Source organism: Kryptolebias marmoratus, linkage group LG3 (assembly GCF_001649575.2).
Source record: "Kryptolebias marmoratus isolate JLee-2015 linkage group LG3, ASM164957v2, whole genome shotgun sequence".
NCBI classification, from domain to species: domain Eukaryota; kingdom Metazoa; phylum Chordata; class Actinopteri; order Cyprinodontiformes; family Rivulidae; genus Kryptolebias; species Kryptolebias marmoratus.
In genome coordinates this window covers 3,956,583-3,972,616 of record NC_051432.1, presented here as the reverse complement: position 1 = coordinate 3,972,616, position 16,034 = coordinate 3,956,583, and the positions used below count along the sequence as shown (strand labels likewise).

Here is a 16,034-nt window from a genome sequence, read left to right as displayed (position 1 = left end):
CAAGCCTCCTGGTTCCTCCTAAAGTCCAGATTAGAACTTTGTTAGATTTTGATCTGACCCATTTGTCAAGATCGGGAGTTACACAGAAGAACCCTGAACGCAGACTCATCTTAAAAAGGAACTTAATTTATTAAATAAGAAAAGTTAACAAAACAAAGGCTGATGAGGCAGCAAACAAATAAAGTACAAACTAAAAACTAACAGAAACAGAACCGGGAACAAGCAGGACGGAAACAAACAACCAGTGACGATGAAAACAAATAACAATGGACAAGCAGAGTGTGGAAGGCAATGACTGGGTTTTAAAGACTGAGGATAATTAGGTAAATGGAGACAGGTGACGTGATTACAAAGTGGGGACAGGTGTAGGTGTGGCAGGGAGATAAAGAGAGAGACTGAGGAGGAGCAAATGAAACATGAAACAAGAGACAAGACAGAAACCAAACAAACCAACAAACTAAATAAAAACAAAACCATAACACAGAAAACCCAAATCATCACACCATTTTCTTAGTGCAGGGGATCAGAAACCCACAGCTAATTTTCCTGTAAACAGAATCCCTGTCAACATTTTTATACTTCACTGTTCCACATTTGCATGAAAGTGTAACACAGCTTTTACCTCTTTGATCTCAAATGGTGTTTCTTCAGATGACTCATGGATGGATGCAGTGCAACAGCAGATTTTAATTTCTAGAAGGGAATATTGGGCAAAGATATTCAAACGTTATTTGATTAATTACTAATCAAAAGCTGGACTTATCTCCTTATGAATTTAAAAATTACAACTAAATGTGCACCAATGTTGCTGTAGAAAAGAGAAGGCAAGTTTTTGTAGTTCTTCTGTCTCGTAATCAACCTCATTTTTACTCACTCTTGTTTTGATCTCATACAGAGAGGACTGGATGGGTTTTTCTTTGTTTGAATTTTAAAGCAGTAAAATGTGGCTGAGTGCCTATCAATAAATTATATCTCAGTGGACAAAGAAATCTGTCTTAAGCAATAACTTAGGCATTAAACAACTGATATTAGACAGAAAAAAATATGAACATGTTAATTTTTACTCCTACTTTTTGTCTTTATCAAGTGAGAATAAAGAAAACTTCTCACACATCAAATTAAGGGATAACATCTTCCTGTTATAGATTAGTAAATACAATTTGGTCCACATCCAGTCAAAACAAGTCTAGATGTGGATCTTTAAAGTGAGCTTCCAAATTAAGCTTTTTACTAGTCTGGTGCTGGTTTTACAGTAACCTGGTCTCAAGCCCTCAGAATCTTGGTTTTGACATTCGCTGGTCTTGTTCTTTCACACAGACACTAAGTGTTCTTATGCGAGTATCTCAGACTGAGGTGATTTCCAGAACGTGTGTTCAGCTTCACCACTAAAACATGTTTATGTGTTTAATACCTTGTTTCTTCTTCAGGTTTTGTTTTCCATCTGTCTCCTTCTCTTGTGCTGAAAAGTCTTTCTCGATGAGATACATCACCAGAATCGTCTCCAGCACACTCAGCAGCATCAGCAAGAAAATCCCAATGCAGAAGATTGCTGGGGTAAGGAGGTGAGAGGTGCAGGTTCATTATTGTGAACACTGAGTTCTGAGTTACGCCTCACTCACAACCCACTGTAAGTGCTTCTACAGGCAGTCTATACTTTAAACCATACACATCCACTTGCGCCTGTTTAGTTCATAGGAAGTCGAGTCTTTCACATGCAAATTCTACTGGTCTTGCAACATATCAAGAACACACTACATACTAAACTTGTACTTCTAGTGTACATCTAAACCAAGTCAAGAGCATGGCTATTAGGGGCTTTGTGATGATAGTAAAACAAACATCTGCAAGCAATCTTCTACTTTGCCCAGAGAACTCTGTAGAAAACAGCTGGAGGATGGAAAGCTTACTACAATCAGAAAGCCTCACATGAAGAACTTCAAGTGGGGGACAGGATCTGGTACTACAATTTTGCTCAAAAGATTGAACAGACAAAAGCTGAGACAAGAAAACTCACCCGCAAACTCATGCCACGATGGACAGGATTTTACATGATCACTGATAAACTTTCTCCATTCGTGTAACAAACCAAAACCACAAAAGGACAAAAAAATACCCTCAAACAGGTTAACAGAAACCAAATCAAGCTTCACAAAGCTTTCCCCAAACTTGCTGATTACAAATTAGACATGGCCTAATTAAACATAGCCAACTACTAAAGCTTAAATTAAGAAAACTTCAAAGTTACCAGACAGTTTCAGAAACTCACCAACCCTCTTTTAACAAGAGCTTAAAACAGCAGCAAAGTGAAGATCATCCTTCTTACATCCTCTTGCTGCACAACTTGCATTTCATGTTTCTGTTCATAGTATCCCTCAGCTATCCTGTTTTGCATTGTAACTCACTTGTTACAATGTGCAATCACCCCAGCTGCACCTATTTACTGATAACCCAACCCAGTACTTATACTCATGTTCAGTGTCAGATCTTCACAAGTAATTTCCCTATTCAGTCATGATTTTTTGTTTATAACGACATGCTTGGATTTTCTTAAATATAAAACATTTTTTTGAATAATACCTGCCAGTCACCTGCTGCTTGCATCATTGGGTCCTCCATGAACCAACCATCCATAATTTACTACAACTCAAACATGCAACCAGCACTTGATAAGTACTTTGTCCATACTATTTTTCAAACTTAACTTTCCATCTGGGATTTCTAGGACCCTGCAGCTCAGCTGCGAGCCCTCAAAACACAGACACGGCGGGTTGTGAACGTGACTTAAAGATAAAGTGCACTGTTTGAGAAACCCAAGAATTTTTTTTTTGTCTACCTATGACTGGAATTTCGTCAGAGGAGCTGGGCAGAATCTCATTGAGAAGAAGCTGCATCACTGTGACAGCAAGCATCACAGTAACTTTGAAACTGAGCTTCTCGCCTCCAGTGTCTGAAATCAGGAAGGAAGCCAAGTCCAGACATAAGAAGAAGAGGATGGGCATCAGGAAGTTGGCGATGTAGAAGTCAGCATGTCTCTTAACGCAGATCTATGAAATGATCAAGTACAATCATCAAATCTGTTTCTTGCTTTTAATACAAAACATCACAAAAATAAAAGCATATATATTTAAGAATTAGATGAACAGGTTTTAAAAGCTGAGGGTAACGAGTAAGTGGAAACAGGTGACTGATTACTAACATGGAACAGGTGTGAGAGGAAGAGGACGACTGACATGGAAATTACTGGGAGAGACAGTGATGGCACACAGAGGGCACAGGGAGCAGACTACACAACAACTTACAACATAAAAAACTAAACACAGAAAGAAAACCCAATAAACCCAATAAAAAACAAACTTGAAAAATAACTCAAATCCTCACAGTTCACCATTGGAAAGGTTTTAATAAGAAGTAGAAATAGCATAAAATATTTTGTTCACATCAGTATATGTAATGTGTTGCTGTAATTTGAAATACTTACAGTGTAAACAGCCACATTTTGTTTCCAGGGTAAAGAGACGGTCCTTTCGCTTACATGTATATTTTTAAACTTCCACTCATACTGAGTTTTGATCGATGTTTCAGAAATCCTTGTAGCTTGGCCATCATTTTTAAAAGTTGTAATCTGTAATTTATCTCCTAAGGTGAAAAAATTAAAATAAATAACTGAAGTTGTATAGCTGTGTGCTTAAATCTTAAGCTATTTTAGGTGCTGGCAAAAATTTACAACTTCCACAACACAAAGTGTCAGCATTCATCACTGAATATTTTCAACTTTAATGTTTCAAAAATTGGATTATGTTTGTCAAAGTAACAATGACAATATGTGTGGGATTTTTAACATAATCTTGTAACATTGTTATTTCACAGATAAACAAGGCTTACCAGGGTATGCAACAGACTTGAAGGAGATGTCACAGCTCTGAGTGTCAAAAGGGAATTTGTGAATGCGCATCTTACAAGTGGTGACCATCACCTCTTCGTTTGACCAATAAACCCAATTGTCATACTTAACTGTGAGATAAGGGTTTGGAGGGTTTTTGGTCCTCTCTATCCTGTAGGAAAAGAAATACACATAGGTAATTTAATTTAAGCTTTGAATAAAGTATCACACAGATCTGTTTATAAATCATTTAGTTACATCAGATATCATTGTTCAATCCTTCTGCCTGATGATACATAAATTTTGTTTCAGTCAGATTTTGTCTGTGAAGTGTTGCACTTTTTACAGACAGTTTAAGATAAAACTCTGCTCTGAAGCAGCATCTCTTACCATGGTGATCCAGCCAATTACAAATGCATCCTCAGAATACTGAAAGCTCTCAGTTCATCAAAGCTGGTTAAATTGTTAATCCTGCTTCATAGTACACATGGTGCAGTTGTTGTTTTGTGCTCAGTTTTGTTTTACAAGATAGCAGCTCTGCCAACCTGCCTGCATTTCTTCATCAGACAAATAATTTTTTCAACCCAAACGTTCTTGTTGCTTGGAAAAAAAACACTTGAAAAATATTTTCTTCATGTTTGAAATAATGATTAACTTCAAGAATTTTGTTACATGTTTCAGGATTGTAACAAATATGTTGTTTATAAATATGGTTATTATATTTTTTTCATTAGTGTTGCAGAATCTGAATTTTTTTTTCTTTAAATGTCACAATTATGTATCAGTAGTAACTTTTGTTAAATATGCAGAAATAATGGATGCAGGAGCACATGCTTTTCAGACTTACTGTTCTGTAATAATTATATCAGGCTTCCACAAACTTTCAGCTGGAACAATTATTGACTCAATTCCACAAAAACTATTTGGACTCCACTTTATATAGGGATTCCTCCATTTCTAAACAGGAACAGTGTAAGAAAGGTAGGAAGGTAGGTGAGACAGAAAAAAGAAAGACAATACAGGATTTAAAGAAAAAACTTTCCACAGTTAATGAACAGCTCCAAAACAGCTCCATTTCTTTTATTTATTAAGGACACTTACTATTAGAGTCCAAATATGTATAGTTAAAGTCTGGTCAAGCTCTCTCTGTGGACAAAAAAAAGCAATAAAGGTAATATATATATAACATCTTGTAGCTCACAATACAAACATCAAAGTATCTTAAAACTTAACTATGCAATACATTCTTAAATATCAATTCAAGCAGCCAAACCTTAGCTATATTAGGTTTGACAAAAAATAAAGGTAGGTCTGAATGGTGTTTTTATTAAATTAGTTCAAAAATTAATATATAAACAGCTGCAGTTTAATGTTTGAGAGACCTACTTCAGAACTGTACAGAACCTAAAGAGAATTTAAGGCTGCCTTTAACACCAGAGTTTGAAACTAAGCTGTTATTTAATATTATTTGATTTATTTTGCGAAATGATTGAGTTATAGTTGTTTTGGTCAAATCTTGAAAAAGTTACACACATATGAATTTGAGTTTCCTCCCATTCTTAATCCACATGGTTTAATAAAATGTTGGCCCACCCTTTGCAGCAATAACAGCTTCAGCTCTTCTAGGAAGGCTTTCCACAAGGTTTAAGAGTCTTGATGGGAATTTTTGACCATTTTTCCAGAAGCTCATTTGTGAGGTCAGAAACTGATGTTGGATGAGAAGGCCTGGCTCACAGTCTCTGCTCTAATTCATACCAAAGTTGTTTTACAAGGTTTAGGTCAGGACTCTGTGCAGGCCAGTCAAGTTCTTTCACACCAAACTCACTCATCCATGTCTTCATGGATTTTTCTTTGTGCTCTGGTGCTCAATCATGTTGAAACAGGAAGGGGCCGTCCCCAAACTGTTCCCACAAAGTTGGGAGAATAAAATTGTTCAAAATGTCTTGGTATGCTGAAGCATTGAGAGTTCCTTTCACTGGAACTAAGCAGCCGAGCCCAGCTCCTGAAAAACAACCCCACACCACGATCCCCCTTCCACCAAACGTTACACTTGCAACAATGCAGTCAGACAAGTACTGTCCTCCTGGCAACCACCAAACCCAGACTTGTCCATTGGATTGGCAGACAGAGAAGCGTAATTCATCACTCAAGAGAACATGTCTGCATGCATAGGTGCTTGATTTTATACATCTGTTGCCATGGGAGTGATTTGAACACCTGAATTTAGTGATTTGGATATGTGAGTGAATACCTTTGGCAATAAAGTATATTTCACAAGGAAGAGGTGCCTAAGTTTTGCCACAGAGAACTAGAAGAAGCACAGGTAAACACAAGAGTAAGTTCAACTTTCAAACATTCACAGACAATGATTTAATAAAAAGAAATCCGAGCAGGGCTGAGATTAACTTGACCGTGTGAAAATTATTGGACTAATGAAAAGCAATGAGTAGTGAGAAAATAATGAGAATGAGCCTCCTTGTGAAAATAGATTGCCAAGGGCACATGTTCCTCACGACAGACTGCTCAGAGCATGCCTCTCCTCCTGGAGGGGGGAAGGGTGACTCTTGACAACTGAGAACCCTGACAGTACCCCTTACATAATGGTCGCCACCTGAAAGCATTTCTCAGAATGAGGTCTAAAAAAGTCAGGAATGAGAATAGCATCAAAGATAAATGACCAAGGAATCAAGGAACCAAGGAACCAAGGAACCCAGGAACGTTCCTCAGGGCTTTACCCTTCCAGGTTGACTAGGTACTGTAGGCTCTGACCCATACAGTGAACATGAAGGATGGGCTGCACTGAGACTGCCAGATGGTCATTGATGAGCCAGGCGGGTGTTGGGTAACTGGTCGGAGAGCACAATGGACTGGACAAGACAGGTTTGACTAGCAAGACATGGAATGTTGGGTGTATTATCAAAGAGGGAGGCAGCTTGAAGCTTTTTTTTTATCGCTCTGCTCCTGGTGGAAGGTGGAAGTGTTTTCTTTTCTCTCTGTCTCTCTGTCTCCTGAACTGCTCCACCCCCCCAGTCCTGCTTTCTTTCGGAGCCTCTATTTTTCATATTCTCCAAAATTTTTTAAACCATGGATCTGATCAGCTGGTCTCTCAACGCAATTGATCAAATTTTCTTGACGGGAAGACAGAACTTGGGAGAGCTCTGACTTACCCTGAGGGGACATTTTTTGCTGGATACACAATGGATTCCTGGAGGAAATGAAATAATTGTTTGTCTGACAATTTTTGTCTTTGGAAGATCTTCACATATTTGCGTTTTGATAACAGGATTTCTGCTGTTTGGATTAAGCGGTTACCTGACTTATCGTCAAATTTGTTTGATGGGTTCCGCGGTCAACAATCAAACTGTGCGGATACGGGAGCTGAATTGCAAGTTGGACTAAATTGGGGTTCTGGAACTCATAATATGGGTTACATCTTGAGGAAGTTGCTCGCTCGAATCAGGTAGAATGGTCCTGGAATTTGGCTGTTTGGATTAGCCATTGAGAAGTATCAGCAAGACTTTTAAGACAGACAAAAACAGTCTGCCTGAACCAAAACAATTACTGTTTGTTTGTGAATTTGGCTTCCCTAGGCTGACCTTGGTCAGCTATCTTCAAATTTCTCCTTGGAACTATGTAAACAAGATGCTCTGCCCCCTCCTGCCTAAGAACATCTGTGGATCTGCTCTGGGCTGGCTGATAAACAGTCACATCACATTATCAAAGACATCTGTGATGTGATTCATGGACCTATCTGCAAACACACACGCATGCACAAAATAAGATTATCTGCAAATCTTTTTCAATCTATATTCAATTGAATAAACTACAAAGACAAGATATGTAATGTTCAAAAGGATAAGCGTTTTTGTTTTTTGCAAATATTCACTCATTTTTAATTTGATGCCTGCAACACATTCCAAAAAAGCTGGGACAGTTTGGAAAGTTGAGGGTTGCTCTTAAACACCTGTTTGGATCATTCCACAGGTAAACAGGTTAATTGGGAACAGGTGAGTGTCATGATTGGGTATAAAGGGAGCATCCCTGAAAAGCTCAGTCATTCACAAGCGAGAATGGGGTGAGGTTCACCACTTTGTGAACAACTGTGTGACCAACAGTTTAAGAACAATGTTTGTCAACGTACAATTGTGAAGAATTTAGGGATTTCATCATCTACATTCCATCATATCATCAAAAGATTGAGATAATCTGGACAAATCTTTGCAAGTAAGCAACAAGGCTGAAAACCAACATTGAATGCCCGTGACCTTCGATCCTTCAGGTGGCACTGCATTAAAAGCCAACATCATTCTGTATCATATGGGTTTAGGAACACTTCAGAAAAACATTGTCAGTGAACACAGTTCATCTCTACATCATCAAGTGCAAGTTAAAACTTTACAATGCAAAGCAAAAGCCAGATATCAACAACACCCAGAAACGCCGCCAGCTGCTCATCTAAGATGGACTGATGCAAAGTGGAAAAGTGTCCTGTGGTCTGACGAGTCCACATTTCACATTGTTTTCAGATATCATGGGGGTGTATAAGTGCCCATGGCATGGGTAACTTGAACATCTGTGAAGGCCTCATTATTTTGCTGAATGGTACATACAGGTTTTGGAGCAACATATGCTGCCTTTCAAGCAACGTCTTTTTTAGGGATATGCTGCTTGTTTCAGCAAGACAATACCAAGCCACATTCTGCACATGTTCCAACAGCGTGGCTTCATAGTAAAAGAGTGAAGGTACTAGACCGGCCTGCCTGCAGTCTAGACCTGTCTCCCCTTGAAAATATGTGGCGCATTATGAAGCACAAAATACAACAACGGAGACCCCAGACTGTTGAGCAGCTTAAGCTGTACATCAAGCAAGAATGGGAAGGAATTCCACCTACAAAGCTTCAACAATTAGTGTCCTCAGTTCCCAAACGTTTATCGAGTGTTAAAAGGCAAGGTGATGTAACACAGTGGTAGACATGCCCCTGTCCCAGCTTTTTTGGAATGGTTTGCAGGCATCAAATTCAAAATTTGTCAATATTTGCAAAAAACAATAAAGTTTATTCGTTTGAACATTAAATATCTTGTCTTTGTAGTGTATTCAATTACATAAAGGCTGAAAAGGATTTGCAAATCATTGTATTGTTTTCTTATTTATGTTTTACACAATGTCCCAACTTCATTGGAAATGAGGTTGTAAAAAAGAAAAATGTACCTGAACAATGTTATTGCTCTGCTGAGGTTGTAATCATTTACGATTGTTACCATTTAAAAATCCTGAATTATAACTTGGCATTAGTCGTAAATTTGTAAATTTCACTGCTTTAATACGAAAAAAAATCCTCATCTGTATTGTGATGCAGCTTAAAATTAAAAAGATTCCACTTAGTACTGACAAATAATGATTATGTCCTTTCGGCTGCATCCTTCTTCAGGGATCACCACAACAAGCAAACTTGCACGAACGATTTGGCAATTGTTTTACACTGGATTCCCTTTCTGTCACAGCCTGGGCTCAAACCTGCAGCCTCAGGATTACAAAACAACAGCACTGACCACCAAGCTACCGCAGCCCCCGAAGTATTGGCAAATAATAATAATAATGTCAGGATTTCGGGTTTATTGTTTTTGATTTATTTTGTATTTTAGACTCTTGTTTTATGTTTTGTCTATGTATGTTCTGTTTTTCGTGTTCTGGTCATCATTCTCTTCTCCCCAGTTTCTTATTTGTTTATCTGCCCACCCATCTCCTCCTGCCTGCAATGATTATCACTCACCTGTGCCCACTTCACTTGATTTTCCTCTGTGCTTAAAACCCGGTCACTCTCTCCACTTTTCCGCTGGATCATTGCTCTTTGTTCAGGTTCTGTTCATGCTGTGTCTGGTTTGTCATGGTTGTCTTATCCCTGCCCTGTTTTGGATTTTGTTTTGTTTTGTTTAGTTCTTACTGCCACACCAGCCTTTGCTTTCGTTTATCCTTTAGTTAATAAATTAGTTTTTTTATTATGAGTCTGCGCTCTGGGTTCACCTCCTTCTCCACCCATCATGACAAATAATTTAAAAAAGGACATTTGGCATGACAGGGTTCAAATCCAGGACAATAAAAAAAGAATTTGACCGATGTAAGATAATTGTTACTGACACAGAACTTATTAAAAGCTAAACTCACAAGTCTTAAGATTTTTTTTGTCCTTTTTTATTAATAATATTTAATAAAGTAGCATTTTATAAATTTAAAATGCAGGATGATCCCATTCTTTTAAAATCACAAATTGAGTAACTAAATTGACTAACTTCCTAGTGTCAATAATTGATGTTGTCATGTCAAGTTTTTCTAAATAAGTAAAAAATACAAATATAAACTTACCACATCTAGGATTGCAATAATCCCCATTTGGAGATATACATTGACAGGATATTTGTGATTTTGCACTGGACGGCCCGTGGTGAGCAGCTCTTTGTTTCTCGTCAGTTTCAGGTGGTTTACAATATTCTGTTCATTGCAGTTTTGGGCTGAAAAATATTAGACAGATTATTTCTAAAAGTAAAAGTTAAATACATATATTTTTAGATTTTTTGCTTTGCAATTTTTGAGACCAATATGATGCCTTGATATGTATAAAGCAGGATAAAGTTTTTTGTTGCTGTGTTTTCTGCACACTGAATTGCAATTTAAAGCCTTGAACACGTTTCTTTATGTGCTCTACAGCGTTGTTCTGCTTACATTTGTAGAGTATTCACCCCCTTGGATGTCTTAATCTTCATCTACTAAATGGCCTAACACAAACTAGCACATAATAAACACATAAATTAGGCTAATGACAACAGCCTAATCACTAAAAAAAACAATGATAAACAGCTAACAGAAACGATTAACAATGAACATTAATTCTACCCATAATCCCTCCCTGAGGCTTTGTGACCAACAGTTAACCACAGCAGAATGCTACAATATTTATGCAATCATTTACAATAAATATTTTTATTTAACTGAAATTACTTTGTAGAAATTTTATTTCATTTTGTCATTGAAGGAGGTTGTTTTAAAAAAAAAAATTCTCAAAATGGCCAACTTATAATGACTGATTTATAATAGCAAAAAAAGGATAAAACATAATACTTATTATAGGCACTGTATAAGCCAAATAGTCTTGGCCAGGTTGTCATTGTAGATATATGGTTCTGAATTGACATACCTGTTAAATTAATGATTATCATTAATATTGTCTGTTCAAATAAGGTTTTTTTAGTTTTATGGTTATTATTACAATAACAGTGCATATCTGTGAACTTGAATGATAGAGTTAATGTAAAATTGGACTCATCTTACTCACAAAAAAATCTTAATTTCGTTAGTCCCCAGCATTGTTCACATGGCCTTGCGATTTTAAGATTACTTTAGCAAGATGGCATTGCTTTTGTCGCACATCAGCCCGAGCCTTTAAAGCAACATGTCATGTCTATAGTATATAAGTCTTTTGGTCCAGGAGCCTAAGTCCCTGAAAGCTCTTGAATTTGCACAAATTTTGAGGCTATTTATGGACTTTACTCAACATCCAGTCAACATCCTTTTTTTATACTATGTGATGCTCTTTGTGCTCTTCCACATGCTTAGAGGGTCATTGGTGGTAAAATCAGTTGTATCTTCTGATCATGTGTCACTTTTGCCCTCTAATGGCTGCATCCAGTTCCTTTCTTGCTGCTCTTAGTGCCAATGGATCTCCAGATCTCCTTCAGTTGTAATCACCTTGCCTCTTTCAGATAACATGTGACTGCATTTATCCACTCCAAATGACATTCCAATATCCATGCTGTATAACCTGTTAAGGTGGATCAATTAGTCAATATGAGTCAATATAGATTGATGTCATCCATGTAAAGGAAACGGCTGGCAATTGCTTCTCTTTGGAATCAATATCCATAGTCACTCTTTGTGATGATCTGGCTGAGAGGGCTCAGGCCAATGCAGAACAGGAGTGGGGACACAACATCACTTTGGTATATGTCACACTTGATGCTGCAATTCGCTTTGAATTGTTATCTAGAGTTACAGTCTTAACCAATGGTTCTTTTGGCCAGTAGCTGGTGCTTGGCTCCTCTGGTGTTGGTGCAAATGCCAATCTGTGCACCACTCATCTGTTGTGCCATGTGCCTATTCATTTTAGCCACTATGATGCCTGACAGGAGCTCCCATGTTGTACAGAGGCAGGTCCTGGGCTTCTAGTAGGATGGAATTGACTTTTTCTAAGGGTTCTTCATGATCAGAACTATTCGACCTTGGGTCAGCAACTTTTGAGTGGGTCCTATGAATTAGCAGCTGTTTCATTTGTGCTACTTCATATTCATGGAGAGCAGTCAGATTCTTTAGACAGTAGATGTGCATGGGCAGAAATCCAGGGGTGTTTTTTTTTTGCCCCACCAATAAATCATTGAAAAAAAAACTGTTTTTAAACAGTACATAAATAAAAAGGCAAAAATTGAAACCTGACATTCATCTAAGAAAAAAATATAAGGATGAATTTTTATTGTGTCATAGTTGAAATGGAATTTTCTCCCTTGTAGATATGGATCACATTAGTGCCAGGTACAGTCCAACTCTTTATACCTGAAACTCTGTCTTAGGTGTCTGCAACTGTGATATATACTAATTCTTGTTGCTGTTGTCAGATCTTAGGTTCTGTAACAAAGGGTCCTTGTTAGGGGTGTAATGAGATCTTGCTGGACAAGATCTTGTGAGACTAAATAAAACATCACATTTCTCATTGAATTTAAAACTGTATAGCAACCTCCCTAAAATGTCTGTCTTATTACTGTCTGGTGAAATTATCATTAAAGATGTCTCTACCACTTTACATTGTTTGTATGGCAACAGTTAACAAAAATGTCAGGTACTAGGTCCATGTGGGACATCCCTCAAGTGGTGTAATGAGGGAAGCTTTTCTCTGCAGCCTGTGCCTCTGAATCTACATGCTGAATGGAAGAGTCTCTGCCATGCATTTGTTCAAAAGCAGAATAGGCTTAATGTGTTTTTTAAGCGACAGAACTTGGGGTGAGTAAACTTCATCGCAGATGTGTGGACAAGGTCATTTAGTAAAGGGGACCTATTAAACAAAATTTACTTTTTGCATGTTTTTGTACTTCCATTTGGGTATCTATTGTTTCTAGAAACAGTCCAAGCGCAAAATAAAACACAGAGCCATGTGAGAAGACATTCTTCGCTGGATACACGGGAGCTGACTCGCAAGTTGGGTGTGATTCTTTTACAGGACCACAGACTGAATTGCGTTTCTGGAACTCATGAATAATATGGGTTACATCTTGGAGAAAGTTACTTGGGTCGAATTAAGGCGGAATGGTCTGGGAATTTGGCTGTTTGGATTCGCCATTGAGACGTATCAGCAAGACTTTCAAGGCAGACAAAAACAAGTCTGCCTGAGCCAAAACAATTACTGTTTGTTTGTGAATTTGGCTCCCCTAGGCTGACCTTGGTCAGCTATCTCAAATTTCTCCTGGAACTATGTAAACAAGATGTCCCCCTCTGCCTACATCTCTGTGTCCGTCCAGAGCTCGCTGATATCATTCCATCATTATCAAAGACAATGGCCTCTGTGACGTGATTCATGGACCTATCTGAAAACACACACACACACACACACACACATACACACAACATACACACCACACTGCACACTTTCCACTGTTTCTGTCATCTCTCTCACCCCCCCCCCCCCCCCCCCTCCTTCCTTCTCTCTCTACGTTAGTTAGTAATTCTAACATCGGCTGTTTTATTGGGCCTCTGGTACCATTTAGAAAGCTTGGTATCGTTAGTTCTCATTATTGTACACTCAAAACAGAATTGGGCCCAAAAAAGAGCCCTGTGGGACATCAGTTGATAAGTATCAAAATTCAGATTTACATTTTTTAATTTCAACAGCTTGAGAGTGCAACAGGAGTTAAGATTTTATAAATAAAAAAAACTAAAAAAATATGAAACTGGGTTATTTATTGTGATTAACTGCATTGAATGTTTTCCATAAAATACTGAAGGCCTAGCATTCCTCAAAATTCTGGCTATTGGCATGGTTTTTGGTAAAACATTGTAAATGACTCTATGTGCTATTTCATGCCATACTGGGAGATCTTGCAAGATAGCACTCAGAGTATATAATGGGGATGACTATGAGCCACTACCAAACAAAACTTAAGTTCAATATTTGTATGAATTGATGGAGATATAGCTTGTTGTTTTTTTTGTTGGCTTAATTCAATTAGCTGTGGCGACCATTTTGAATTGGGTTGACTCCAAATGTTAATCAGTTGTAGAGACAGGCAGTGATTACATTCTAAGTTTCACTAAAATCAGTGCAGCGGTTCAAGAAATATAGTATTTTGCTAACAAACAGAGAGTGTTAACTTTAACAGTTAATGGCAAAGTTTTAAGCAAAGATCATGGAGTTTGTGTTAGGTAAGACTCTCAGCTACTGCCACACCAATTTTTTGCTTAATATTTGTAAAATTGACTAAAGCGGGATTAGTTCTACCTAGGGACCACATGCTATTGGTAATAATTACAGAGATGTGTTGTTAATCCTGTGCGAATCGGCCATGTCAGTAATTTGTAAAGTAAAAATTCCTTTGCAAATTACCAACTATATTTTTCTGAACATCTGTGATAATACTAATCCAATGTGAATAGGCATCTCTGTGATTTGGACAGAAATGGGTGGGATCCGAGACGTAATAAGGTGTTTTTATTCCCTGGGCACATTTTTATTTGCTTTTGGCAATGGAGGCTGTATTCGAGTACATAGATAACCTTTTGCCATAAAAAAGAAAAGGCTGAAGACAAGGAGCAAAATTACATGCAAATGGTGGCTCACATCATGCATTGCTCTGTGCTGTAAATTTTTAATTTTCTTCTGTTTGTAGCCTACTATACAGCTGGCTAGCAATGGCAGTAACACAGCACCGAGCTGTGGCCATTGCCTAAAAAATAGTAAAAAAAATAGCGAATGTTTTGCAATGTGCAGCTGTGCAGCGCATTAACATCGTATCCAGAAGATGTCTGTAAATTTCAGCAAAATATCTGTTTTGACCAGAAGGCCTACAACTCTGTCCATTCTGATAATAAGATGATAGTTTAAAACTTTGGCAAGAAAGATGGTAGGTGACATGCAATTCTTGAGGAAATGTTAGGCCTAACCAACAATTGTTGCCAACCCAAATCACTGAGGAGTTCATCAAGATAAAGAAGAGGAAAGTTCTTAACTGGTCAAGCAAATCTGCAAATTTAAAATCTATTAATTCACATATTTACCTGCTCACAAGAAGAAAAGCTGAAAAGCTGAACTTCAGATTTATCTTCTGATGTCAAACTCAAATACCTTTATAGTACAGCAAAAATAAATAAATAAATGTCTTGTTGCTCTATTAGTTTCAGAGGGGACTGTGTGTAATTCATATAAAGCTAAAACTGAGACACTGTTTTCTTCTGTTGTACCTGGATCTCCACAAGTTGGCACACTGCAGTAGTCCCATCGAGTATTCTGGTCGGTGGTGTAGCACCAGGGCGCCTTCTGATTATCAGGGTTACGGCAGTAGTTATTTTCTAAACCTCTGATGACGCAGAACACAGAAAGCAAATAAAAAGTTAAACCCTTCATAAACTCAAATACTATTTGACTTAATGGACCATAAAAACGTGAGACACTTGGATTTTGAAATCTTAGTTAAAACCTTTTAATGTAAAGTGCAAATCTACAAGTACACTAACATCTTGTCCACTCTTTCCTTTTAATCATTGATTACAATTGGTTTTCCTTACTTGCAGGGGTAGTTTTCTGGTGTGAAGTCATGCTTATGTGGAGTCTGTGCTGACCAATTCTGACATGTTAGATCAGACCAAGTTACAGAAATGTTGCCACGATACGCTTCACCCCTACCAGTCATGCAGGTCAGCACAGGGACGATTGAGGGAGGCTCTGATTCTGCAAACAGAAGACAGTTTGTAAAACTCACAATAAGAACACTGACAGTCATTTTATCATATATTGTAATATTATGGATCTCTGAAACAGGTACTTTGATGTTCCAACTGAGTTCTTCAATCAAGGTTATTTTTGTATGTGGTGCTAAATCAGCTACATATCTGATGTTTTTC

General features: G+C 37.8%; 1 protein-coding gene across 1 annotated transcript in view; it reads right to left on the bottom strand.

The window, feature by feature from the left end:
* The window catches only part of LOC108248859 (neuronal acetylcholine receptor subunit alpha-6-like), a 36,312-nt gene that overhangs the window by 1,487 nt on the left and 18,791 nt on the right, over positions 1-16,034 (bottom strand). The window contains exons 7-15 of the mRNA XM_037974598.1: positions 15,699-15,861; positions 15,375-15,490; positions 10,242-10,387; positions 4,728-4,837; positions 3,883-4,052; positions 3,479-3,636; positions 2,834-3,044; positions 1,412-1,549; positions 623-693 (exon numbers count right to left, since the gene is read on the bottom strand). Of these exons, the coding sequence (XP_037830526.1) occupies positions 623-693; positions 1,412-1,549; positions 2,834-3,044; positions 3,479-3,636; positions 3,883-4,052; positions 4,728-4,837; positions 10,242-10,387; positions 15,375-15,490; positions 15,699-15,861 (1,283 nt within the window). The remainder of the gene's footprint in view (positions 1-622; positions 694-1,411; positions 1,550-2,833; positions 3,045-3,478; positions 3,637-3,882; positions 4,053-4,727; positions 4,838-10,241; positions 10,388-15,374; positions 15,491-15,698; positions 15,862-16,034) is intronic.